At 42.5% G+C, this 27,423-nt stretch overlaps 1 protein-coding gene across 1 annotated transcript; it reads left to right on the forward strand.

Annotated features, from left to right (window-relative positions):
* Nucleotides 1-91: 91 nt before the first annotated feature.
* On the forward strand, nucleotides 92-21,457 carry ctnnbip1 (catenin, beta interacting protein 1). Its single transcript, XM_035646261.2, has 4 exons — nucleotides 92-1,078; nucleotides 9,608-9,722; nucleotides 10,405-10,495; nucleotides 18,332-21,457. Exons 1-4 carry the CDS (start codon nucleotides 819-821, stop codon nucleotides 18,388-18,390), a joined length of 525 nt encoding a protein of 174 aa, XP_035502154.1. The 5' UTR covers nucleotides 92-818; the 3' UTR covers nucleotides 18,391-21,457.
* Nucleotides 21,458-27,423: the final 5,966 nt, after the last annotated feature.

Genomic DNA, 27,423 nt, shown 5'->3' on the forward strand with positions numbered 1-27,423 from the left:
ATGATGACTTTTACAGAAGGGCAGGTGTAGCTGAAGATTACACAGCATAAACACCTGAAACTACTGAAATATTCACTGTGGAATAGACTTTAAATATGGGTCAGACTTCAGTGCAGACTTGGCTAAACACTTCTGTTTTACACCAGGATTGAATACTCAGTTAATGGGCTTCTTTTCCAAATTATCTTTTGCATATTCCTGTTTTCCCCTTTGCTTCCCTCGCTGTTTGGAGGGAAACATAAAGGTAAACATACCTCATTAGATAGTTTGCAACAGCAGATCTCACTCGTGTCTCTCTAGGCTAGAAGTGAGTTTAGTTAGCCCATGCATTTGCCTCACCTGAAACAGGGTATGAAGGACAAAAAAAAGAAAAACGTATAGATAAATAAATACAGTTTGTGATGAAAAAGGGCCATTTCTGAATTTCTTATTCATTTCTACATATATTCATTTATACATTTCTGTGTCTTTGTGTGTTGTCTATGATGATGCAATTCCATATGGATTATCATAAAATGTACAGTCGCTAGTCAGTGGCTGCGTTTCTGTCAAAATGATTCACCAATGATCTTAAATCATTTCTGCAAAATCTCCAACAAGACTTTCCAGAACGTTAACCGGCGAAAGTCAAGGCAACCAATCCGGCTTTAGACTGAGTTAAGCCCGCCTACTTAATTACCATTGGTACACAGACACGGAAATAAATAAATGTAGAAATGTGGAAATTAATAAAAACATGTAGAAATACACAAATGTAGAAATACAGAGATGGCCTTTTTCATCGCAGACTGTATTTCTTTATTTCTTTATACTTCTACATGTTTTGTCCTTCATATTTCCGGGCCAACGCTGGAACTTTGCAGACTCCCGTCGTGTGCAGCGTTGAGCGTCGCCTGTGCCGGTGGCGCCCCCGGCGGCCGACGGCGGTCACTGCTCAGACAGCAGGTCTCTCGCTGCGTCGAGTCAGTCCGCCGCAGCAGCGCCGACTGGAGGGATGTGACCCCGGAACAGGACGCCCTCCTACAACAACACACCATTCAAACAGAGCACAGAAGAAAGAAAAGCTGGACCAGGAGGGGTAAGCTCGCGTGGGTCGGTTTTTATTCTCTAAGTGCCAGCGGTTGTTTGTTTGTTTTTACCCCCCCCCCCCTTTATGAGCGAAAAGGTGTGTTTGAATCCCGGCGTCTCCACTTCTGGCTCAGCCGCGGCACCTGGATGGTGTTTGCACCCACAGGAACTTCATTCAGGCTTTTGTCTCGCGCTATGCTAGCGAGCTAGCTCGGCTACTTAGCAGCGGCTGCTCTTTTTGTCAATGGTAGCGCGGCTTGTCGCCGGAGACTTGGCGGGACGTTAGTCCCGGTCAGCACGAGGGCTACGTGTCGGTCGTCAACAGTGATATTCGCGCATTCCCCCCCCCGCGCGACGGATATCGTTGAATCTCCACACCGAGATCGCGGCGGAGGCTCGTCGCTCGCTAGCTAGTGGAGCTACAGTCCGATCGCTCCGCGTCCCGCAGCATGACAACAAGAGGCGTTCACACTCCTTTGGATTCATCAGTTGTTATTTTTCTTTATGTTTTAGTTTCAATCAAATGCGCTTTGTCGTTCGGGCAGTTTTGTTCGCTGGGCAAGTTTTCATTCAGAAATTGTATTTTGAAGAAACCCGATATAGTGAGTCGGTAACCTACAGGCAGGAACTATCAACCTCAGCTAACGTCAGTGGACGTGAAGCAGCCTCTCGTTGCAGTTGGTTTCACTTGTACACACCGACATTGTGATGTGAGCAGTGATCTGGTTAACACGTCTGAGACAACGACCCTCAAAACAGTTTTCTGTTTCCTGCTGACCAGAAAATTAGCAGACCACATGCACTCAATGCAAGTCTGCATGAACATAGAAATCCCAGACGGACGTGAACGTGTCCCACTCACCAGACACCAGTCAGACGAGACCAGGCTGAGGCCTGGGGAACATTGACAATTCTGCTCCCACCCTGGAAACTATGTGTGATCACTTTCTTGCCAATGATTTCCAATATTCAGCTTTGCTTATCACTCTACTCCATTCTATTTTTGGACCATGCCACCCATGGGTGCATTGTGCCACCCTGCCCTTTACAGTGTCTGCCTGCTCCCTGCACATGTCAGATAGCTGACGGCCCTGTGAGTGGTGAAGCTGGCGTCCTGCCGGCAGCAGGGGCATCGATGAGTGCTGCAGCCGGTGGGTGTAGGGGCTTGGTCGCAGGCACCGAATCCTCCTGGCAACTAGCGGGGCTCGTCGTGGACAACATTATGTCAAGCCTGCCTTAGTTTGCACATTCCCCTAGCTGACTGGATGCTGGAGAGAGATTAGGACCCCTGGCCTTGCCTCCCTCCCCTCCCCGTTTTGTCACATTCGGGGCAGGTGCTCTTCAGCGGCTACTCAACCCCCTTCGAGCCCCGAGGGGACCTCATCAGCTGCCTGCGAGCGGCGTTTGGGAGGGGAGGGCTTGTTCATCACACAACCTCTTGCTCTGTGTTTGGCACATGCACTTGTCAGCCTGTCGGCATTAACCAGGCCACGTAGCAGTCTCCCGTGGCCCGCCACTAATATAGAAGGGCTGCTTTCATCCGTTCGTCCCTTACACACTTTAGACGGGCACAATGTCTTTTTAACTTGAAAACCAAACTCGTATGCATTGCGTAGCTCTCTGCGCAGTTCTTTGTCCGTTTTGCATGGTATCATGCATATTTGCATTTCATTGTATTGAGATAACAAATGTTCACAAATCAAAGTTTTTTTAGAAATATTTTTTTTGCCATGCCTTGACATTGGCGCTTTTGAAATTTTGCAACCGCACCCCCAGGGGACCAGCTTAAGGCTGCAGCTTCTGTTTCAATTCCTTAGAGGGACCCCGGTGAGCGAGTGAAGATGCTCTGAGATCATAGACCAGATTTAATTATGTTTTATAGCATGGTCTGTGAAAAAACCTCTATCAAATTACGTATTTTGGAACGTAGGTTGGCTAAACCTTTTGTAAAAATGGTTACAATATTAATTTTAATACAAGTTTGTAACGGAACTATAATAATAAATGGACAAGTACAAGTTTCTTGTGGCTTAGCAGAAGCCTAAATAAAGGCAAGGAAATCATAAGCTCCTCAGTGGCATTGGGTATAAATCTTCAGGCCTACTGTAATTCTGGCTCTTTAGGTCCTTATTAATTTATTGTGGCACAGAAATAGTAAGAGAACATTAAAACACACCCATAAACCCAGCTATGAACTAAGCCTGTACAGTTGAGTAGGATTATTTGAGTTCATGCCTCACGTGGTGACAACAAGACATGACCTACTTATCAATCATCTTTTCACAATCCAGTTCATCATCATTGTCCCCAAATACTGTAGGCATTGTTGTGGCCACTGTACATGTGGGGAGATGGCTCCACACAAAGGCAGCATGCAGACATCCAGTAAATGCAAGCCAGAGGCTTTCTGGCCTGCAGTGTCTGCTCGTCTAGCTTGCGCCGGCCCGACCCGGGGGAAGTCACCTGGTCGTGGCTGGTCATAAAGTTTTCATATGGGAAGGTTTGAATGTCTGCCAGTATGAAAAGTTATGTTGGGTCACGGGGTAGTAAGTCACAATTTACTCTCAGAATTAAAAAGGTTAACGGCAATTGGCAGGAAGAGCCGCCAGTAAGCAACATTTTTCAAATAATATCATTTATAGATACTCAATAGATAAGGTAATATTTATATTTTTTATCATGTCACAGAATATAATCTTGGTCACAAAATAATTTTGAATAATGTTTTAATTTCTGTATATCTAGTTGTGTCAGGTTTCTTGACATGAATCTAGAGCTGCAACAATAATCGATTTGTCACTGCAGCCGCAGTCACTACTCTCTGGACTTTAGTATTTCCTGTCTGCGTTTGTTTCTTGGTTCAACTTCATAATTATGCTGCTGATAGCTCCCTGCACTTTTTTTGTGTTAAGGTCATGTTGAAAGGTTCTGTGAATTAAACATATGCTTTATGGCATTTCAACAAAGTGTGTGTGTGTGTGTGTGTGAGTGTGAGTGAGTGAGTGAGTGTGAGAGAGAGAGACCTGCAGTGACACAGCTGCTCTACAGAACCATGCCAGGTTGTGAACGGCTCAGCTGACAGCCACACCAGGACCGAGCCTACTTAAGTTTCTCACACATTTGCTTGGGATGCGGGAGCAGATCATGACTGAATTCTCAGCTTATGGAGCTCGTAGGGTCCTGTAGAGTTCAGGCTTTTGGTGGCATCTGTGTGAAGTTAAAACTCCACTCAGGGAAAATGTGCCCGTCAACTCGGAGGCCTGTTGCCTCCGTTTCTGTTTGCTGGAGGAATTTAATTTGTAAAACAATCGGACGTTGTGCATCATGTCAGCCGCCAGAGCCAGTAACAAGCTTAACAAGTGGACCGGTCGGTGTGTGATCGGGTCGATGCACTGTGGCAGCCTCTGCCCTTCATGACCCTCAGCAAATGTGAGGCCCTATCACATTGCATACTGTAATTCCTGGCAGCAGGCCCTCCCAGCACTGTGCGGCGCCCACAGAGTGTTGAAATGGAGAGTGGCGTTACTGAACATCGATCCATCCAAAATCTATACCGCTTATCCTTTTAGGGTCGCAGTTGGGTACAACCTGGACAGGTCACCAGACTATCACAGGGCACAACTCTTCTCTGGTCTGGTCCTAGTCTGCATGTCTTTGGACAATGGTAGAAAACCTGAAACCTGGAGAAAGGCAAACGGACAACAAGCAACCAGACTTTTCTTATTTTAAATATTTTTGTTCTCCTTTGACGGCAAATGTGAACACTTGAATCAAGCCTTATCTGAATTCCATTTTCAAGTCCTCGCTGTAAAAGCAGTTACTCTAGATCACAATATGATTTTAGACAACACATTTCGATGGCTATATTTTATTTATTGTTGCCCTAGACATTATTAAAGAGAAATATCTCTCTTCATTTAAGTTGAAACCTTACCAACTCCATTTTTTTATTTTGACAAGCTTAATGATGTAATACAAACAAGATACAAAATCAGTAAATCAGAAATCAAGGTCATGTATTTTAGAAATGACTGTCATATGTGTGAGTCTATAAATGTACATATTTTACATGTACACATACAGAGGGACAGATTTTTACGCATTTTCATACATAGGTGCACAAAACAACTCATAAACCCATAAATTGACAAGGAATAAGCCAATCTAATAAAATGAATGTGGTAAAGTATACAGCTAAGCCTCAGTACTGTAACAGATGTTATTGCAGCATAGAGCTAAAACATTTTGCCCTTTAATTAATTAATCAGAAAATAACCAAAACAGTTTTTTAATTGATTAACCATTTCAATCATTTTCAAGCGAAAATAGCAACAAAATGCCAAACATTCTCTACTTCCAGCCCTCAAAAGATGAGATTTCCTGATTATCTTTCTCATATGTAATTGTAAACCAAATATCTTTTTGATGTTTGGCCTGTTGGACGAACAAGTAGAATGAGACATTTTAAGGCGCCATCTTCAGATCAGGCAAGCTGTTTTACCAATTATTCATGATTATTTAAAAAAAGATTGATTGATAAAGAAGTTACAGCCCTGATCCAATATATTTCCATATCAATTATTGTCTCGTGTGCAGATTGGAAATTTGATTCTTGCCCTCATCTTGGTTTTAGTTTATTTAACTTTCCTCCGTTCAGTGTCGGTAATGCAGCCTCAAGGGACCAGGACCTGATGCCTCGGTTCAGCCCAACATCGCAACATTGACAGCAGCCCAACCGAGGCAGAGAGGGGGGATTAGGCCTAGATCAGCATTAAAGAAAGCCTTTGATTACGTCTGGAACATTAGCCACATGTGTCTGGGGCTGAGCCTCCCTGGAGGGATTAGTGTTGAGCCAGCCTACCTCAAGAACCTAACATCAGGGACACAAAGGAGGATCCTTGTTGTGGTCCTTGAAAATATTCAAGTCACAGAACGAAGACCTTGTACATCAGAGTAATGCCAGAAAACCCCAGGTAGAAACGTTTTTTCTTAAAACGCTATGTCTGGAGTTTTAGCAGAATTCTCAAACTTCCCTCTTTGTCACTGCTTCTTTTCACATTTTCGTGTCTGTATTATATCTGCATTTTATCGCAATAGAATTTTTGTTCTTATTCTATGCTGTTAAAAAGTTGTACAGACATGAGACTTCCAGATAAGAAATAGATGAGTTTGTGCGTGTTATGTCTTAAGACTCTGAGTAGGAAGAGAGTTTGTAGAAATTAAGTTAATATTAATTTCAATTTGCAATAAATGTAATGGTCTGTTATCATTTTAATAGAAAATGTATGTTTAGAGGGTTAGCAAATACAAGCAAATACCTTAACTCCCCTAGTGTTGAAACTAGAGCAGCCATGAATTAATTAATCTTTCAATTATTTTCTCAACCATTAGGTTTGGAGATGTAAGAAAACAGAACAAAAAATGTTAATCACAGTAACCTAGAGCACAAAGTGATGTCATTAAATGTCCAAAACCTGAAAATACTAATTTTTACTTTAATGCAAGATCTAGAAAAAGCAGCAAATTCTCACATTTGAAAACTTGGACAGTGGAACCATCAACATTTGGGCATTTTTGCTTGAAAAGTAACTTCAACAATTAATTGGAAACAGTAACTTTCCTGGAGTCAACTCATCAATTTGTGGACTAATCATTGTTTTGTTTTTTAAATTCGCTTTAACTAAATTTTCGGTCTTCAAAATATAATTTTGTGCTTTTTGTTTCTCAAGTTGTTAGCTTGCAGCTGGACCCAGTCCGTTTAAAATGTTGTAATCCAGCACTGATTCCCTGGAAGGGATTATTTAGAGGTTAAGTCTGTGGCAGTGAGGCATTGAACGCCAGGCATCCGAGTACTGTCTGGAGCATTGTTGGAATTATAAACATGGCTGGAAAGCTAGATGGTTCAATTGGAGTGCATGGATGAAACTGCCCGTTACATAATCATATGCACAATGTTAATCACTGTTGTATACATGTTGTCATCCAGTTCACTGAGTGCCAGATCTGTAATGATTCCTGTTCCGCTGCTGCTCCGCTGCCTGAAATAGTCATCTACAAATGAGTCTCTCTGCCTCCTCCAGCCTGAAGGAGACGAGGTGAACTCCACAAAAGGATCTGACTCTTCTTCCGATCCTCCCTTTGTTAAGCAAGTGGCAAACACGTCACATAGAGGAACATCACTGATCACCCGCATTTACAATTCCACATTATTTCTACTCGCCACATAGATTCCCCCGATTGGGAATTTGCGCACTATGTGTGTTGTTCTCGTTGCAGGTATCGCTGTGGAAGTAGGAAAAAATGAAATAGACTTTTGGGACGATAAATTGCAACTCTCAAAACAGTCAAGAGCTAGGGCAGAGATGGTGCTAAATATGGACGGTTATTCTAAACTTCAAAAGCAAACATCAGAGGATTAGAAAAAGTGTTAGTCATGAAAGCAGTAGGCCTATTTATACAGAAGATGAACAGGGGAATATATCGACCATTGTGCATTAAAAGACGTGAAAATGTTTAAGGTTATCAAGTCTCAAAATATGCCTGAATATAAATGCAACTTTTGTCATATTATCGTTTCTGTCTTTAATAATCTCAAGACAACACCTTTTCGCAATTACAGAAACCTGTTCGTCAGTCATCCTCTTCATCTTCTACTTTTCATCCGTACGCAGTGACCGATTTATTCCCAGCATGTTCCTGCGGCTGGCAGATTTGTGCCCAGGAGTTTCTGTCGTTCTTCATTCTGTGTGTCATCTCGCTGGTTGGTCCCTGTGCCTGGAGTCTCAGCATTCCCATTTGTCTGAGGCGAGGAGCTCGGAGACGTGATCAAACGTGTCACTGCTGCTGATTGAAGCCACTGCCACCCCCCCTTCACCAACATCCTCTCTCCATCACTACCCCATCCAAACACATTTACACACCACCACCAGCACCAATGCCCTGAAGGTGCACTGAGCTTCTGAACTCACACCAGCAAACTCTCAATCTTTTCATGTCTGTCTTGCTCGGAGTCTTGATCAGTCTCCAATCAAACTGCCTGGTGCTTGGTCAGTCAAAGTAAATCACAGATGTATTTTTTGCCCGTTATTCATTATCCCGCTACTGGGTTTTTTTTGCGAACGAAAACAGACCAAAGTGTAAAAGCCAAGTGTCCATTTCTTGCCGGAATTGACCCCAAAACATTGTTCTAATGATACACACTATAGCGAGAAGCATGATCTCCAGCTGCTCTGATCTGGATGAATCCACACACTCACGGCGGCACCACAACGCCAGCCAATGGCCAACGGTGCCCCATTCATCCTCCACCCCTGGGCTCTGGGAAGGGGGGACGCCAAGCCAGCTCCTCAATTAAATATAACCCCACATCAAACAGCCTGTCAACATGCATTAGTGGTCCATTGTATAGATAAGAGGCCAAAATTGCCAGAACTATCACAGTCACTGTGGCTCCCATAGGCTTTTTATGAAAGATTCTTCGGGGAGAACAAAACCTGACTTGCATACTGATGTCATTCTTCCCCCTTTAATCCAGCTTAAATTTTTGGTTTTGGGGCTTGTCAGTGACTTATTCTCACTGTGTGTTTTAGCTTTTTCAATGAAAAAAGGGAAGGCTGCAAAATCCAGCCAATGCTGTATGCTCCATCTTGTTGGTGTGTTATAACAGAGATCTAATGCAACAGCAGCCGACCTTGATGTGTTTGCTATCACAGCGGAACCTATCCCTTTTCTGTCATCTGCATACGCTTTGGCAGCTTCTTTTATCCCTCCTTTTTACTCTCTCCCCCTTTGCCTATATTTTGCATCCCTGCCGACTGACAGTGAAAATAGGTCATTAGTTAGATGGGGAATAAGAGATGGAAGGAGCAGGCAGTGGTGAGATCTGTGTGAGAAATGCCATACAATAACTGCACTGTGACTGCACTGACACAAGGCCACCGACTTCAGATATCGTCACTGTTTGGATAATATGAATACAGTTCTTATCTTTATTTTTTAGCCTCGTAGTAAAACACGTATCTCCGGTCTGAGAAGTCAGATTAGAGAAACATTAAATTATTGAAATGCATCCCGTCTTTGTAAAAATAATCCTCCTGCTGTTGTTAGTTCGCCTTAGCCTTAAACTCGTATCGGCTCAAGAGCACTGCAATGGATAAAATGAAAGGTTGTGATGGAGCCAAGTTCAGTATACATCACTGTTGACAAATGAAATCACTGTATAGCTGCCTGCTTCAGTCTTAACCATCATTTTCAAGGCTATGGGGGTACGACAGAGTATTAGGGCCATATTGATGACACCGTTTTGCATTCATCACTGGTAGTTGAGTCCAATTAGAACCAATAAGGAAATAAATGTTGGTTTCCACATCAGCAGCGTTTTGGGAGCTCGAAAACTCAGAGTAGTGCGGACGGCAGTACTGTGTTTTAAAACTTAAACGGTGGTGTGCATGTATCCTGAAATGACCCGTCGACAAACACTGTGTTTGCACAGCTGTGATTTTTCTCAGGTCTTGTGTAATCTGGATTTGTTTGTTTCCAGAGCCACAGGAGCAGGGGGGATGAACCGCGAGGAGGCCCCGGGGAAGTCTCCTGAAGACATGTACATCCAACAGAAAGTGCGGGTCCTGCTCATGCTTAAGAAAATGGGATCAAATGTAAGTGCAGTGCCTCGTATCAGCACAAATTATGCTCACATGACGAAACACAAAGATGGGTAGTTCCGCTTATTGTCGCATATGAGCATAGTCATTCACATTTTCTGAAATCTGCCTCTTATAAGACTTTCCAACAACACATTTTGAAATCATCATGTTTTACCAACCTGTCATTGGTAAAATGGTTGCTCATAGAAGCTCAGGGAGAAACTTCATACTGGTCTTGAAAAAAATTGGTTCAGAAAACTGTCAAGAAATCTCAGCATATATTCACAATAAATCTTTATATTGCTGAACAGATGATGGCAGAGAGCAAACTGAAGCTCTACACACTTGTCAAATCTAACATCACTCGGCAAACGTCTCCACCACGTTTAGTATGTCTATATCAGGCAGAGCAGACAGCAGCTCCGCAGATGTGTCAGCTCAAGTAGTGACAGGAACCTTTTGCCTATATTGATTGGATCTGGGATTACCTCTGCAGATTAATTAACATTTACTACATAAAGAAGTATCTGTCAAACAAATTAGTAGAGAACAGAAAGAAAGAAATCCCTTCAAAGATTATTCCTGTAAAAATTCCAAATGTTGAATCAGCAGTGTTAGCGAGGTATGATTGATTTCTCCGTCAACGTGAGCTTATGTAATAACTTTGAATGTCACTTTGTTTGCTCCTCTTCAGCTCACGCCGAGTGAAGAGGCTTTCCTCCGAAATTACGCAGGTGTGGTCCACAGTCAGATGAGCCAGCTACCGCAGCACAACATAGACCAGGGTAAGCCCCCCCCCCCCCCCCCCCCCCCCCCACACACACACACACACACACACACACACACACACACACACATTCAAAACACAGATATTCAGCTATTTAGCTTTCAGATATTTTTGGTTCTAGTTATTATGATTTGGTTTTAAATTGTTTCAGAGTAGAAGGTGTTTATGACCGTCGGTTAATATGGAACTATGACTCACATATGACTCATCTTCAGCATGCGTGCACTGGTAGTTTCACCGCTGCCTCTCGGTAGTGGCCTAGATAGAGAACCGTGTCAAAATATTTGGGTGTTTATTTGATAAAGCAAATCACTGCTGACATGTGTTGCTGGGTGTGCTTAATAATATGACCTTGCATGTGATGGGCACTGGGGAGCGCTGTTGAGCTTCTTAAAGCTCCTTAACAGAGTTCATCAGTTGAAACCACTAGAGGGTGCTAGATTAAACAAAATAGGACTTGTGGCAAGGCACTGCAGCAACAAATTATAATACTTTTTTAGGAAACCCAAAAACTGCTTTCCAGACTCAGTCCAAAAATGGCTGTCACATATGAGTGGTGCTGTCTTCCTGTGGTAAACCGGCAGGGGACCGTGATCTGTCCATGGTGGTTTTGGTCCCTCAGTGAAGATATAAGTCGGGATAATTATCTGCAAAATTTCGCCTACAGTAGAGTGTTGTGTCTCCTTGTCTGTGTCCTTTAGCTGCAAGGAAACTCATTTTTTGAATTGATGAATGTGTGATCTACTGCGATGAAGAAAGATTAGGTTTATGATTATATAAGGTATTAAGGAGGCAAGTAACAGGCGCTGTGACTTTGTCTTTTTGTCCTTCCCTGGTTAAAAAAAATATATACATATATCTTCGTTTTAGTCTGCAAGGTCATATATTTGTTAAATTCAGTCCCGTTCTGCAGTGTGGGGTGCATCCACAAAATATGAATGTGCATTATTAACTTGTAGATTTCATTATTATTATTATTATCATATTGTGTGTTTCTTTATTAAGCTAAGGAATCTAATAATAATAATACATTTTATTTATAAAGCACGTTTCAAGCATGAGCACAAAGTGCTGTCCAAGTGAAATAGAAAGTCTCCTCTTAGAGGACATTTTGGAACATGGGAGCATGCATAACAGCAGCAGCATTGAAAATGGATATATATAACTATAATATTGTTGTAAATAAATAACCCTGCTTTAGGTAAAGTATAATAAAACTAAATGTAGTTAACAGGGTAAAAATAGGAAGAAATTCAGCTACAAAAAGACATATGAGATTTAAATAAAGAAATTATCAGGGTACAATGCAATTATATATGATGATATGATATGAAGTGAATATGTATTGTATTTCTATAAAATTATATAATATCTCAAATACAGAAATAATAAGAAAACATTCAGAAGATAATTATATGATTTTAGATTTATAAGTAATAAATTAAATTGAATAAATATAATTAATGAAAAAAACACCATAAAATAGTCAAATATAATTTAGTAATATCTTCAGACGGACGGAGTCACATCTTTAAAAGTTCATTACAAATTGATGAGTCATTTATACCTGAAGCGTGAAATTTGTGCTGCACTTCCTTGTTCCGTTTTCTTCCTCACGCCCTTTAGCGGATACAGAACTCGGTGTCTTTGCTGTGTCAATACTGCTCGAAAGTGGCTCATCAATTATGGACGAAGTGACTGGCAAAAGGTGCTCCGACTATGCATTATACATCACAAAAACAGACACATTTAGCATCATCTGGCGGCCGCCACCTCCCCGGTGTGCCAATAAATAATTTGTGGTCTGCATCTTGTCTAAAGTGCTGTGATTAGGCATTTTGGTAGATAGCTAACAGTTAATCACTTTTAAAATATTCAATGCTGTGCTGAAGGACGGCAGGTTGTAAGGATCAGCACATTCGGGATCCTCTGAGGTGGCGTGAAGAATATACATGCAGACGATGGAGGAAGTCCACTATGTGATCTCATTTGGACTCGATGATATGGTAAAAATAGATGAAAGGTATTGCCTAGCAACGTGCAGAATCATTGTGCCTTGTTAAAATGTAATTCTGCATACAAACAGACTTCAACGACAAATTGTACCTGCTCGCAGCAGCTCTGCCCTCAGGCCTCGTACCGGTGTAGTGTTGTCACGATAACAAATATCAAGACTTTGATCAGATACCTGCCTTAATATTTAAATACTGAGGTTAAATTGGTTAGTAAAAGCATCTTGCATTTAAGTACCCATTTTGTTAGAATCATTTTTGCAGCTGTCCACCTCTCCTGCACTGGCCACTGGTGGAAATAGTGTGCATTTGGTTTGGTGACAGCTGTGATGTCATGTTTATATCATTGCTCCCCACCTAACTGTTCCAAAAAGTGAACTCTAGAATCTTCTGTCGGCCCCTTCAATGTTTGAATATTGTTAAATTGGAAATAAATGTCTAGGGTTATTTGCAGTGGAGCCACCATTAGAGGTCAGGTGATTCCCATCCAGAAGGAGGGTAAGAAACTAAACTATTTAGGCCACAATGACAATCTGCCCCCAGCAGTGTGAACCTGGGCGCAGTTTGAACATGCTGATGCAGGATGCCTTGATATACCAGTGTCCTCAAGGGGTCTCGACGCGGAGCGATCGTGTCACGTGTCAGACATGGCCTCGACGGTCGAATGGTGGCTACACAGAGGGCATCGATGGCGTAGTGGAGACATGCGGGTATTGATTACTCCAAGTCAAGGCCGGGCCGCATTCAGGAAATGTTAAATGGGAGTGTAGGTGTGAGAAGACACAAAAGCTTCGATGTGATGATTGGTTAATGTTGTTGCTGTTGTCAGCATATGTGTGTATTCAAATAAGACAACAAATGTGTGGGCATTGCAGTGTAATCTGTCTTCCTCCATCACATCTGATCAGAATGAGAGGAAATGTTGCACAAACTCCGAATCATTCTCTCAAACGCTGCTTAACTGTCAAATGTTGTTCTGTTGTTTCCTTGTAAGGAACAAGATGAATCCAGCTTGGGGGTGGGGTGGGGGGTTCTTTTAAGTCTATGGGTCACTGAATTTGCATTTCAGATAGATTTAATTAGCTGATTACCATACATGCAAATACAGAATTTTGTTTTTGAAATTTTAATCAGGCCGAAGATGAATTCTCGGCTCTGGAGCTGTGAATGTTTTTTGTTTTTTTCACAGAGCAGAATATTTTGAGCAAGCAGGACTTAACATGTTATGTTTAAACGCTGTTATCATCATTTGAAATGAAGCGTGAACTCATTAAGTCAGTTTTTGTGGGACTTTTTTTCAGTGTAAATTGCTCCTTTTTGAGTTGTACTGCATAAAAACTGTGTCACTCATGTTTTCTGTGGCAGTGGAATACGATGTAGAATATATTAGTTTAGTCTTTTACACTCAGCCTTGTAAGTCTTCCTCCTTCACCTCTTTCATTCGCAGCTTCCCATAACTGACATTGTGTCACTTTAAACAATCCCGTTTGTTAGAGCCTCACACAAAGCCAGCAGTGTCAGGACTCGTTATCCTGTCTCATTTGACGGAGGAAGTTTACTCCTCCTCCAAGAAGAACGTCTTGAGGGCTGCAACAAAATGAGGAGAGACGTGGAGGGGGTTGCCCTAGCAACCACAGTCGTCCCAGGAAAGCTGGGCTTCCCTGTGGGCCTTGGTGTTGTTGTGACGTGCTGCGTCGGTAGATCGGAGCAGGTGTCATTCGGAGGACTGGAGGCAAGCTGGAGTGCTAATTGCACCGCACCGAGTGTGATATTCCATTCTCTCCCTCTCCGTCAGTCCCATCTCTTCTTAAAGAAATATGGCCTCATTCCTTTCAGATATCGCCACAGCCCTGCGCAATCAATACCCAATCTTGTTTCTATTTGTCTGTGATACAGTCCCGGTATCACGCAACCCTTAAACACCTGCCCATTTAACTGGAAGCACAGTGACACAGAGCAGGGACCTGCCTTTGTTTGGGGACAGGGCCTGGGCAGAGTTTTATTGATTCATACTTTATCCTGTTCCTCACCGCAGCATGAATCAGAGCCAGACACTGAAACACAAGGACTTGAGTTTTATCTTCTCTGTCTCAAATGTTCGGTCGTTTTGAGGATTTATAGACAAATGTTATCAGATAGTTTTATAACAATTGTTTTTCAGCCAGTTTTCTTTTTAAAAACATCTTGTCCTTTTGGCAACAGCAACCAAAAGTTCAACAAACCGCTGCATAAAAATCTGCTGCATTGTAAACTCATTTACTTTCTGGACATGGCTTGTCAAATTAATTAAGTTAATCTTTAGTGGATTCACTCAGACAAGGAAAGTGACTTGCTGTTGCTTGAACTGTTAAAGCTTGTTGCATCTCTAAATTATCCGATATTTACTTAAATAAAAAAAATAAAAAATAAGAGATGGTATTAATGCATGAATAATTCTCAGGTACTATTTAGCTATGTTATCCTGAAATAATAATAATAATATATAATAATAATAATGGGCGTCGAGGGTATTAACGTAGACCCACTGTGTTTGTTGATGTCAACATGTTGAGCTGGAGCACACACTCCTGCTGATGTTCTTATACTGCCCCTACTGTCGTTTGTGTGTGTGTGTGTGTGTGTGTGTGTGTGTGTGTGTGTGTGTGTGTGTGTGTGTGTGTGTGTGTGTGTGTGTGTGTGTGTGTGTGTGTGTGTGTGTGTGTGTGTGTGTGTGTGTGTGTGTGTGTGTGTGTGTGTGTGTGTGTGTGTGTGTGTGTGTGTGTTATTGTCAGGCTACCTTTTTTCAATATTCATAGTCTTTCAGATATGTGAAGAAAGACTTTGGTTGCTTGTGAATGGCAGGAGCAAACCATTAATTATTAGTTATGAATTCCCTAAAGAACATTATTCATATTTTAATATCTTTGGTGTTGTCTTTCTCGTTGTTTTGTTTGTTTTTTTCCCCTCACAATCTCTTTAATATTTATTTGAAGCCAAAAAAAACCAATCAGACTTTTACTTGTTGTTGTCAAACTTAATGTTTTCCTTTATGTTTTTCCTGGAAAAAAAGTATTTCTGTTAAGAACAAAGTGTTCAAAGTGTTTACATTATGCCCGTTGTTGTTGTTATTTATGTAATCCACCACCCAGAGCCGCTCTGTTTACCCTTATCGTGCAGAGCGAGGAGGGGATCAGTGCACAGCGGAGGGAAGGGCCAGAGAAAAGCTGAACGCTGAGCTGCACAGAAACAAACCGAAAGCTGTTTGCCCGTACTGTAGACAGCAGCAGCGGGAGCAGCAGCCTGCCATCCTCTGATGCACTCAGATTTTTATCTGTCGCTAGGCAACAGCTTTGAGGGACCTCACGTTTCCATTGCGTCGGCTAGACCTTGTGTGTGCGCATGTATTGTATGAGCTGTGTGTGTTTGTGTATTTGTGGCAGGGCGAGGTCCGAACATGACTCTCGGGCAAAACACTAAAAAGTCATACAGATATAGCTCAGCCTTCCTCTTGGCTCTGTGAGTGTATTTTCAGAGCCTTTTTGCTCGTTATTCGGCTCGAGTTTCGCAGTTCGGCTCGAGTTCAGGGGACATGTCCGTCCTCTGAACTGCCCGTTACACAAGGGTGAACTCTTTCACACGGGCACAAAATCATTCGAACTGGCCTTCGTCGTGACAAATGGGTGTTACTGCAGGGTTCAGTGCCAAAACTCTCCTGTTGTGTGGTATTACATGATCATCTCTTGTTCAAGTATCATAGTCTCTACATGCTGTCTCCAAGCACATGAGATTATTATTATATTAATTATAATCTAATAGCATCTCTGCCAATGTATACATATATATATATATATATATATATATGTATAACACTTCTTCTGTTTCGTCTCCTGCTTCCACTTTTGCCAGTTGGCTCCATCTTTGCCTTGTTCTGCAGGCCAGTGGGCTCCCATTGGAAGGGGAACTTGAGAGTGCATTTCAAAAAGCACGTCCTCCAAAATCATAATTTTTCTGAGGCCGTGATGACCTGGAAGCAGCACAGAAGATTAGCTCTTGAAGAATTCTGTTTTTTTGGAGGGTCTGTGCTGTCTGACGAGGAGGGTCCGCCCTTTGTGCCAAATACATGTGGAGGCTCACACAGTCCCTGCCCTACTTTCATATCTCCACAATAATTAAATTTAACAAGCACTTGAGGGCTGCAGCGAAGAAAGTCTTTTTATAGCAGACGGGCACAAGGTGCCGACAGGATTTCTTCTCAACCGTCTGCGAAGGTGTGGATCTCGGTGTTAGAGATATTTAGGTTTGTATCTCGCGACATGATCAAGCTTGCTGAGATGCTTGTCCAATAAAGAGTTTGAGGGGACTTTAAATGTGGCTGTATTTAGTTTGTGGTCTTGTATATTTCACTGCCATGTAGGGGTGTAGGGATTCTGCACGGCGCGGGGGCACAGTGTCGTCTTCCTGTGTTGTGAGATTGTGGACTGAAAGAACGTTTTGTCATTTTTATTTCGCCTCACTCTAATAGAATTGGAAATTGTATTTATTTATCGGAGAAAGATGCCTCATCAGGTGTGGGCAGACGCATCAAAATCCTGATGAATCACAGTTGGCAACAGACTGTTGAAGGATTCCTTATTAAACAAAAGCCAGATGACTAAGTCCTACTGTGCAACTGGCAAGGATCTATCAGTTGACTCAACCCAGGTGAGGTTGTGTTTATCGTTTGGTCGTGGTTCACTTGGCTAAAAGGGAAAGAGAACCCAAAATGAATGGATGGTAACTCGCCCATGTCTGTCCACTCGTATTTGTGCCCACGGATTCTTTTTCCGCAGCTCAGCCAGGTTGATATCAACTGAAATCTAGTACCGTTGACTCACAGATAGTCCTCAGGCAGAGCTGCGGCAGCAGAGGAGATTGAGCGGTATTGAAGCCTCAGATCTGAGTGTTATCCTGGCAGAGCAGGAAGCCTCACTGTGCGACGATATCTAGCGTCAGGCGGTGGCTTTCCGCAGCAGGCGAACATGGCGACAGATGAAATTTACCTGCGAACACCAAAAGGGTTTTCTCCATGGCGGTGTCTCACCTCTCTGCTTTATAGTCAAAGCTGACAGGATCTTTCGGGATACAGACAGGATCCAAGGAGCTGTAGAAAACTCAACTCGCTTCACAATAAAATTCCTATTGGGTGATTCAATCACAAGTGGGTAGTTGAAGACTTTCGTGGATCCAGGGATTTGAACAGCTGTCATACAGGTTTTTGGAGCCTGTTGACGGTAAAGTAGACTTTAGGTTGGAGCTATCCAGACGTATATGGATAATGTCTTTTGCGTGTTTCTGTCAGTGTAGGTTTATGATATGGTAGATTCTCTTACATTTGTGTACAAAACACCTAGTATCGATGTAAAGCAAACAGATGACACGTATCCGGTCAGTCAGAAAAGTAAATATTATTTTTCTGCCCCAGAAATTTTCACCTCAACTTCCCCCTTTAAAGTTACCAGCATCTTGAATGAATATTGTTTTAATGCTATTTTAAAGCGACCAAGAAGAAGTGATTTCTGATAAAAGAAACAGTTTTATCCGTGTGAAACTAATATACTTTAAAGACGTGGAATTGGATCGGTACATATATCTGGTACTCACTGATGCTCTTGGCCAATCACAAGGCTACATTATGCCTGGATTTTTCTTTTTTGACACAAACTAAACGTATCCAGTGACACATTTCTGGATGTTTGGTCTTCCAACCAGGCTTTTATGAGAAGCTGACAGTAACTTTTAATTCTCCCTAAAATGTGATGGAACCATCAGCGTCTTTTTCTGACTTGTCTGCTGTTGGTTCTCAGGTGCTGAGGACGTGGTGATGGCGTTCTCACGATCAGAGACGGAGGATCGGCGACAGTGACCCTGGGCCCCCTCATCCTGCCCCACTGCATCCCGTCCCGCCCCCCCGACACACATGACCCACAGCAACCCAAACTCCGCCAACACGACACTGATGAGCTCAGGAGAGGAGGGGGAACGGGGAAGGAGCAGAAGAGGGAGGGGAAGAGACGGCAGGAGACGGCTGCCTCGCTCGCTCTCCCCCGGCATTTTCCATCCTGACTCCTCCCCGCACAGGCTGGCACACCACTACCTGAGATGCACTTGAGTGGGTCACCGTGGGCTGAAGCCTTGGCAGTCAGTGAAAACACTCACAGATTGTGTGGATGAATATCAAATGTGTTGTTTTTTTTCTGGTGGGGAGGGAGGAAGGTTGCTTTTGTTCTGTATTATCTCGTCTATGTTGAGACGTTAGGCAGTGTTACATGCTGTGGTCGCTGGGAGAAACTGACCAGTCAGCAGCCTATTGAAGCAAAGAAAAATATAGATTTGGTCAAGCAGCGCGTGTGATGATGGGTCCTGGTAGGGGAGAGATTTTTTTAATTATTTCTGCTTACCCTGATGGGGCCGAAATCCATTTTGATTTAGCTGTTGTGTTATAAAGGCTTTTTTGTATTCTGTCATCGCAGGGGCCTCACTTAAATGCACGGTGTGTGCATGAAAAGAAGCGTGAAAGATGCGTTCGCTGTCTTTCTGGAGTGTCCACACTTCTGCTGGAATCTGCATGCTGAAGTAGTAAATAAAAATGATAAACACTCCACTTTATGTCCCCTAATTTAGAACCGAGGAACATGTGATAAATGGTTTATATTACCCACTATGATATATTTGTAAGCAGATATAATGTTTGTTACTGGGCTTGTCACAACTATAGCCTGTGGTCACCCATGAGTGGAGGCTGTTTTATAAACAGATAATGACAATATAGTAAAAAAAAATTTAAAAAACAGGATGACTAGGGTGAGTTATAATTGTTGACAAATACTGTTATTAATATACAACTTGAAAATGTAAATTTATCTGCATACAAGGCCATCATAGTGTTTTATATATCATTTAGTAAATGTTTCTATTCCTCCTATAGATCACTAACAGGGGAACTTAAAGTAAAGTGTTTCCATCAAATCGAATGATAACTCTTCTCTGCTGACGCTTTTCAATGAATATTGAATTATGGCCTGTTTTCAGTTTCTGGCGACAGGTAATTACTCATACACCCCAGACACACTTCACTCCGGTGAACTTATCTCTGGCTCTTTTGCTTTCCCAATTGATATTTTCCATTTCAGAATAATTTCACTTTCCAATCCTGCAGTGCTCACCGCCCCCTCGGGGACACGCTGATTTTTCTCTTATTAAAAAAAAACCACAAACAGCATTTTTTACTCCACTTAATATTCCTTGTTGTGATTCACCGTCCGATTCCTCCGTTCTCCCGAACAAACACTAGACAAACAGACTGACGTGTGTTGACGCTCGCGACAGGCCCGTCATTAATCATTCTCACGTCATGACGGGAGTTGACAGGGCAGAATACCGAGGCTTTTTACACGCTCGGTGGGATTTCTGCGTCACGGTGAGGATATCGTTTGAGCATACCCCACACTCGTTTTTCTGCTTTATTTTGAACCCGAGGCGGTCCAGGGTTCCAGGGATGCTTTTCTCACGAGGAAAGCGTTACGAATTAAATGACACTAGCAGACATAATCACATGAAACACAGGTGCACACATTCTCCCCAAACATATACTACTTTTGTTTTGGGTTATTGTGTCCTGTTTTTTTTTTTTATTGTACAGATAGTTGGGGAAAATACAATAATGATTTGATTGTGCCAATTGTATTATTGTCTTTTTTTTTAATCTGTAAGATAAAATTGACATAATGATTAAGAAAACCGATAAGAGACGAGTTGTAGTTGTAATTTATTGTTTGCTGAATTGACTACGCGTTCCTTCGACATGTCATCCAAGATGGAGAACCAGTAGATGGTCAAACGGGCGTCGCCGTGGCTCCTTGTTCACACTAAAATCACACAAACTCTAATTTTTAACTACCTTTAACTAAACACGCGAAGCCAAACATACGACCTGTGTGCTATCTCCGACTGTACTGTATCTCTTGCACTATCATCAATGGGATATTTTGCAAAAAATACATTTTGATATCAAGCACAGAGTTTTCTATGTTTGCTTCAGTGGATAAAAGAAAAGTTTGTAACCATGTTTTTATTCCTTTTGGTGATTTAAAAAAAAAAAAAAATCTTCTGTGTTTGTTGACTCAACTGGAATATTTGTTAACAGCCCACATGTTTTTTTTCTAGTGACATGCTCAATATTTAATGTGTTTAAGTACAGTTTGTTAACTTGTATAACTTAAAATAATTGTAAGTTTTTAAAGCCAAGCATGTCCGCCTCGTGGTTTATAATGTTCATCAAAGAGGAGCCAAGGGTCTTTGACGCCTTGCCCCCAGTGACCATTGTTTGTACATTCTTGACATTTGTGGAAGCTACAAGCTCTTTAAAAATGTTTCAGAAAACAAAACGAGAAAAAAAAAAATCATTTTTTGTAAATGTTATCCATTATATCTTGTCAGCAATAACTTCTATCTGAATGTCCTCAGCAATCATCGCAATGTTAAACGGCAAAAACAGATCCGTCACGCTGTCCGCCTGCGACAAAGACATTTGTCTTTTTTTATGTTTACTTTTAATTTTTGAAGCATTCTTTATTTGTCTATGCATTGTTTGTTTGTTTTTCTCTAAAATGTGTCTTACTGTACATTTTACCTATCAGGGTTGTTCTGCAGCCTTTGTGTGCGTGCGTGCGTGCGTGTATGTGCGTGCGTGTGCGTTCGACATTGAACTTGCTACCAGTTTTGATTTTCAGCATGCTGTTGTCAATGTTTCTTTTTACTGTGATGACCTGATGTTGCCTAATTGTCCTTTTTTTATTTTATTTTTGCCTTTGTATTTTATTTTCGACATTGATTAGTTGGTTTTGTTTTGTATGGCTGCTGACCATGTCTTGACTTAATGCTTCCAAATCCTATACCAACTGAACCATTAAAGAAATTTTAAACGGTGAAAAGTTTCCGTTTTCTTTCTTTTCCGACTGTGATAACGTTGAGCGTCTTCAAACACACGAGCCCAGAGATCACACACTTTGCTCTCGGAGCTCATATCGGCTGCTTGTCTTCAGATCGGGCCTCACGCTGGGCGTCCTGGGGAGAAGTATTCAGCACCAAAAGTCAAACTACGGGTGAAATCATGAGGTTTCTTCGGTTCGCTCACCGTCCGCATATAGAAAAGAAAATGAGTCATTTGTTCAGTCTGGAAAACATGTTCAAAGACAAGTTTGCAGTCGTTTATGACCTTGAACACAGCGAAAGGAAATATCTACTTAAGAGTCCATTTTCTGATCCTCTGCCTTTTGAACATACTCTATGTTTTGCAGAAGTGCTTTGCCTGTACCCTTTATTTTCACACATGTATGTGCAGTTGGTGAATGTGAATTTAAACAAATATATACTGCATATATCTCTTAAACACGTGTGGGCACAAGAAGGAATATAGTGTTTTTATTACCATTTATTCTCTCAGCGCTGAATCAATCTGTAAAAGTTCCCATAATAATAGAATATTGGACTTTCAATGACAACCGAGCAAATGTCCTCTGCTGATGAAGACTGTATGATCTCGTCAAAAGCTCCAGAGCAAGTGGGCCTTGAGGGGAAACGCTTTCTTCAGTGCTTGCGTGTTCATCATCTTTCAGACGGTTAACGTTTGCCATCTGCCTGTTCAGCTCCACAGAGACTCGACAGTGGAGGCGGCGGCGGCGGCGGCGGCGTCCACTAACTACTGTTAAATCTTGTCATTTAACAACCTCGTTACCAGCCGGGGCCTCTCGCATTTCTACCTGTCAGGTGTCTAATTGAGGCAGATGTTTAAATGTGGTGCCATCTACTCACCAGAAAAACCCGCCCCCTTCACTTAGGATGAACATCTGTTCACCGAGCCTTACGTTCACAGATGCAGAAGAATCCTGCAGTTTGGAGGCAGCGAGCCCCGGGAACCACGCGCCAGCTGCCGGCCACTTTCCGACTGCGCTGTCCTTCGCTGACATCAAAAACTTCTGTTTCTCCCCGGGACAAGTTGAACACTTGCACCACTCAAGCCGTCACCAGCACTAGATCCTGCTGTGAGGATCACATGTGGAAGGATCATTTATTCACACTTGTGTCGATTTTCTTTTGAACACCTGCAGATTTTGGGAGCATCGACTATTAAGATAGACTTTGTTGTCCCATGGGGAAATTTGTCTTGGACTTCAGTGTTTGCGATCTACAAACAGTAACAACAACACAGTACATACATCCAGTCACAGTAAAATACAGCCATAATAAAACAACAAATACACACGTCCATTCAATTGCACATGCCTGTGTGCATCATCATCATGGTAGGCATCATGTTGTCATATTATCATCATTCTGAACACAAGCAGCCACCAGCACCATCACATCATGTCATCCAACTGCACACTGCAGCTGCTCTGTCCGCACACACACACACACACACACACACACTGAGGACAACTGTCTGAGATGGAACTGGTCACTTTTAATGAGTGAAAAAATAAATTTCTTCAACATTCCACATTTGTGGTTATTTTAAAGGCTGATTTGATTTATTCTGGGTCAGTAAATATAAACGAAAGGATTCATTATTCCCTCATCAGAATGACTCGATGTGCAGAGTCGATGTCAAAATGTATATTTTTGATTGATCTGATTTCGTGATTTTAAATTAAAAGGATTATGTTAGTATAACCAAACAATTACTGGAGATAAGGACTAACGTAATAAAATGTCTTGTTTTTGTATTTTGTGTTCATATATATGTGTAAAAACAAGGGAGTAATGAAGAGAAATTGATGTTAAAAAAGATCCTGTCCGTCAATCTAAAACTGAAAACAGGATTGCCTGTCTCAGCAGATGTACAAAGACGGACAGTGAGTAAGACCTGATCTCTCATATTTACAGATAACTAAACTGAACGATGAAAAGAGTTCAGATAATATCCGGTGGTGGTCACATTTTTCTGGGGGAGTTGGGGCTGGGATTGCTGACCTCACTAGATCTCGTTAGAGCTCGAAGGCAGCCCTAATTGGAGGGGCCCCCCTCCTTTTTCTTTTTTTCGACAGAGAGTTTGAAGCCACAGGACTTTCCTGACCCCACACTAAAATAACTACTGTCCATAAACTTGAGAGGGAGGATATAGCTTTACAGCCCGAGTGAATGTGATCAGCTCCACCTTTCATCTTCAAAGAAAAAGAAAGAAGCGTGGGAGCTCCAGGAGTGAGCGGTGTGTGTGTGTGTGTGTGTGTGTGTGTGTGTGTGTCCCCTCCTCACATTATAACTGGGCATTATTAAGCAAAGATGGGAGGAATCCGGAGGGGGGGGTGAACACTGGAGTGATGCAGCAGTGCACAGACGCTCTGCAGATACACACTAAACCTCATTACTAATAGATGAGATTTTCCCTCAGTTCTTTCAAACCAGCAGCGTCAAAAAGCTCTTCACGGAAGAAAAAGAGAAAAGAAACACTCCTCCTTTTTATACATCAGACGCGCAGCCCTTTTTTTGTCTGGTACGCCCCCTCTGATCTGGAATCCTACTGAGACAATCCTGATCTTTGGTCTTTGTTCTCCTGTGCAGGTTGACTGACATATACAGACATTCGTATTATCATCAAGAAAAATACTGACGTCTGCAGACAGATGAGTGATTATGTCCTGAACCTTCCTCATGGAAACATATTTCATGAGGCTGAACTGAGGGCAGACCTCGTCTGTCGGCCTGCGTCACAACGTGTGCTTTTAATTAGATGTGAACTAATAATTATTTTTAAAGCAGAGAAACTGACAGAGCATGTTGTAGTTTCCCCTTTTGTGTCCCTGTATCTTTGCAAGTAAGAATCCTCCTCCACCATGTCACACTGTATCATCATTCTGTGTCGCTTGTTCCACCTTTGTTTGGAGCTACATGATGTTTGCACTGACACATTCACACCCGAGACCTGAACATACGTGGTTTGGTTTGTTTGTTTTTCATTTTTTTTAGCTCCAACATTTGATCAAATGGAAATACTCTGATTTCCTGTGGATCACACATTTCCTCAAAAAGTGGCCTGTTTGTTGGTTTGTTTGTTTTGTTTTTTTGTGAAATTTTGGGACTAGAATTCTAAATAACCTCCTGTGAGTGTGAAGGATGATTGGCTGCAATCGTTGGCCCTTAAGAGGTCAACGAGAAGAAAAGGGTCTGAGCGCAGGTGACCCCTCAACTCTCACCTCTTTCATCCATATATCTGCCTTACCTGCATTTGCATGTAGGCACAGTTGGATTTGGCCAAATATGTTTTGTTTCGCTGACACCGCCGAATATTGTGGAACTCCCTTTTTCAGAGTGCAGTTTCATTTCATCACGCCGCCCAGGCTGTGGGCCACATTGCACTGCGGTGAAAATCCTCTTAGTTATGATAAAACACTTTTCCAACACTGTACCAGATTCCCTGTTGCATCTGGTGGCTCTCAATCTGGACCATGCGTTGGTTTAGCTGCTGTGGGGTGGTGGGTTTGCTCCATGCGGACCACCTGTGTTACAGTCATCTCATTTTATGATTAAAAGAAAACCACGCGCATTCCGATTTTACAGGCAGCAACAAAAGATCCACTGCTCCCCTGAAGGCGCGCAGACTCCAGCCATCTGCTCCGGCTCTCTGTGGCTGTGATATCACTTTGACAGAAGCTCCTTTTCCACAATAGACTCTCAGGATCAACATACCTGTCCACCTCCAGGATTCCCACTCCAATGCTTCCGCCATGCGAAGATTTATTTCTCATATGTGACACAGCGCGTGGGCAAAATGTGTGGAGATGTCATCTCTGCCTTTTTTTTCATGTGACTCGTGAAGAGGAGATTATTGTGGGAAGGATTGGGAAGCCTTCAGTCTCCTGGCGGGAAGAACATGTATCACTGTGTCCAACGTTCGACTGCTGCTTCCTGGACTACAGTCAATCCAAAACTTACACTGACATTTGAAAAGAAAGTCTAATATTTAAAGTCATACAATATATTGACACAGACAAATGATTATTATGATTATGTCACATTTTTTTTACGCAATTCAGCTTGGAAAAGACAAATGTCACACATTGCCGTGCATGAATGGAAACAGGCTGAATGTTAAAAATGGAATCACTATTTATGAATCATACGCACAAAATTTCCGCTCTGGCCTGAAAATATCAAGCCGCCCCGGCCTGTTGCTGGCTGTCATGACATCCAGAGTGTGGCAGTGCCATCAGGACTGAAATAAGCATCAGGACTGAAATAAGCATCATGACTGAAATAAGCATGAGCGACTGCTGTTGCTGCAGGAACAGCATATTCTTTCAGACTCTGTTTAGATTAGATCCAACTGTACACAAGTGCTGCAGCGGTGTCCCATACACCAGAGGAAATCGAAGATAGAAATCGAATAACAAAAGTATCGTAAATAGAAATTCACAATGCGCATTTAGTCTCATCGTCAGATGTGACACTATTTTGTCACTGAAATATTATTTTTATATTATTATTCTCAGTTTAATTCACCCAGTGCAGAAGGACTTCCAAAAGGCTGAACCTTAAAAGTGATCAAAAACTCCTCCCTGAGGAGGTTGGGGAGGGAGAAGAGAGACGCACGGGCCAGCAGCAGCTCAGGCATCGATTCATGAAACACACTCCGAGCTCACAAGTTCAAAGCTCTGTTTGTTAGTCGGTCTCCCCTCTCGGCAGATGATGAAGTCCGCAGTGCGTTTGTGTCACTCCATTCCCCGAATGTGCTTCACCAGATCCAACGGCAGGATCGAGCTTTTTAACAGGCACCCACCGAGGACGGAGCTATTTGTGGACTTTGACCTCAGATAGATGACGGGAGCCGTGTGGCTGGTGCAGCGTCCTGCTGAATGCTGGGAATGCGTAGAATGACTCAGCAGGAGTTGGCAGAGCGGACATCCATCACGCCACCACAACAGTCCGTTGGTAGCCTATGGGAACCGGACTGCCTGCTCTGACATTGTCACCGACGGCGGGGGGGGGGGATATCACCGGCCTCCTTCTGCCCAGGGGCGAAAACCATCCGGGGGGAAATGAGGAGGAAGACAGGGATTAGTGGAAAGGGCCAAAGTGTAAAAACCACAACATTCGCTGTCTCAGCGGAATTCACTCTGTTATCTAACATTTCCAGACAAGCCGAGACAGTTTTAATTGTGTGGAACCTGTATCATAAATCATGATCTATAACCCTCTGGTTTGAGGTAATTTGATTCATCGGAGACGTGTTTAGAACAAGAGCACCCGGAGAGCAGACCTTCACCAGGGCCGATGTGCTGTTTCACCCAAAACTTGCATTCCCATCTCCATCTGACCTACATGTCTTTAAAATGTGGTGTATTTTGTGAATGTAAATGTCATCTATTTAGCAATGGTAGAGAATCCTTCAAAAAATCTCCTGGATCTAGATTAGGACCTGGATGCCTCACAAAATGAAATCCCGTGTTTCCATGGTCGAGACCTAGCTTTGATAAAACTGTCGTGCAAATCCAGCTTTTTATCTTTGCAAACCTTTTACATACACCAACAGAAACTCATATAACACACTAGAGGAAAGGGAGGAACTGAAAAAAGCCCAATATGTCTCCTTTAATGCTGACTAAAATATCAAAGGTTTTGAGGTTAACCTTTATTAAAGTTACAATCTTTTGTCAAATCAGTGTAATAACAATCGTGACGCCGCCCACGTTACGCTGACTGAACGGTTCACTGGTTGCTGTAATGGTTCTTCCTGTCTGAACGAGCCACTGGGACGTCATTATCCCTCTGTGTGTTCCCCCCCTCCTCGGGCACCGGAGGTCAGGCTCACCTGCAGGGCAGCACCTCACAGTATCTTCTTTGAAGACCCTTGAAGCATGGGGGCAAAGGACAGAGAGCCTCTGTAGCGGCTCACTGTGAC

This window comes from Scophthalmus maximus, chromosome 3 (genome assembly GCF_022379125.1).
Source record: "Scophthalmus maximus strain ysfricsl-2021 chromosome 3, ASM2237912v1, whole genome shotgun sequence".
NCBI classification, from domain to species: Eukaryota; Metazoa; Chordata; class Actinopteri; order Pleuronectiformes; family Scophthalmidae; genus Scophthalmus; species Scophthalmus maximus.

Bases quoted from the DNA above. Each gene is read 5' to 3' on its own strand.
- ctnnbip1 (XM_035646261.2), top strand. From the start codon at position 819: ATGTTTTGTCCTTCATATTTCCGGGCCAACGCTGGAACTTTGCAGACT. The intron at 1,079-9,607 runs GTAAGCTCGCGT...GTTTGTTTCCAG, and splicing joins GAAAAGCTGGACCAGGAGGG to AGCCACAGGAGCAGGGGGGA. The intron at 9,723-10,404 runs GTAAGTGCAGTG...GCTCCTCTTCAG, and splicing joins TTAAGAAAATGGGATCAAAT to CTCACGCCGAGTGAAGAGGC.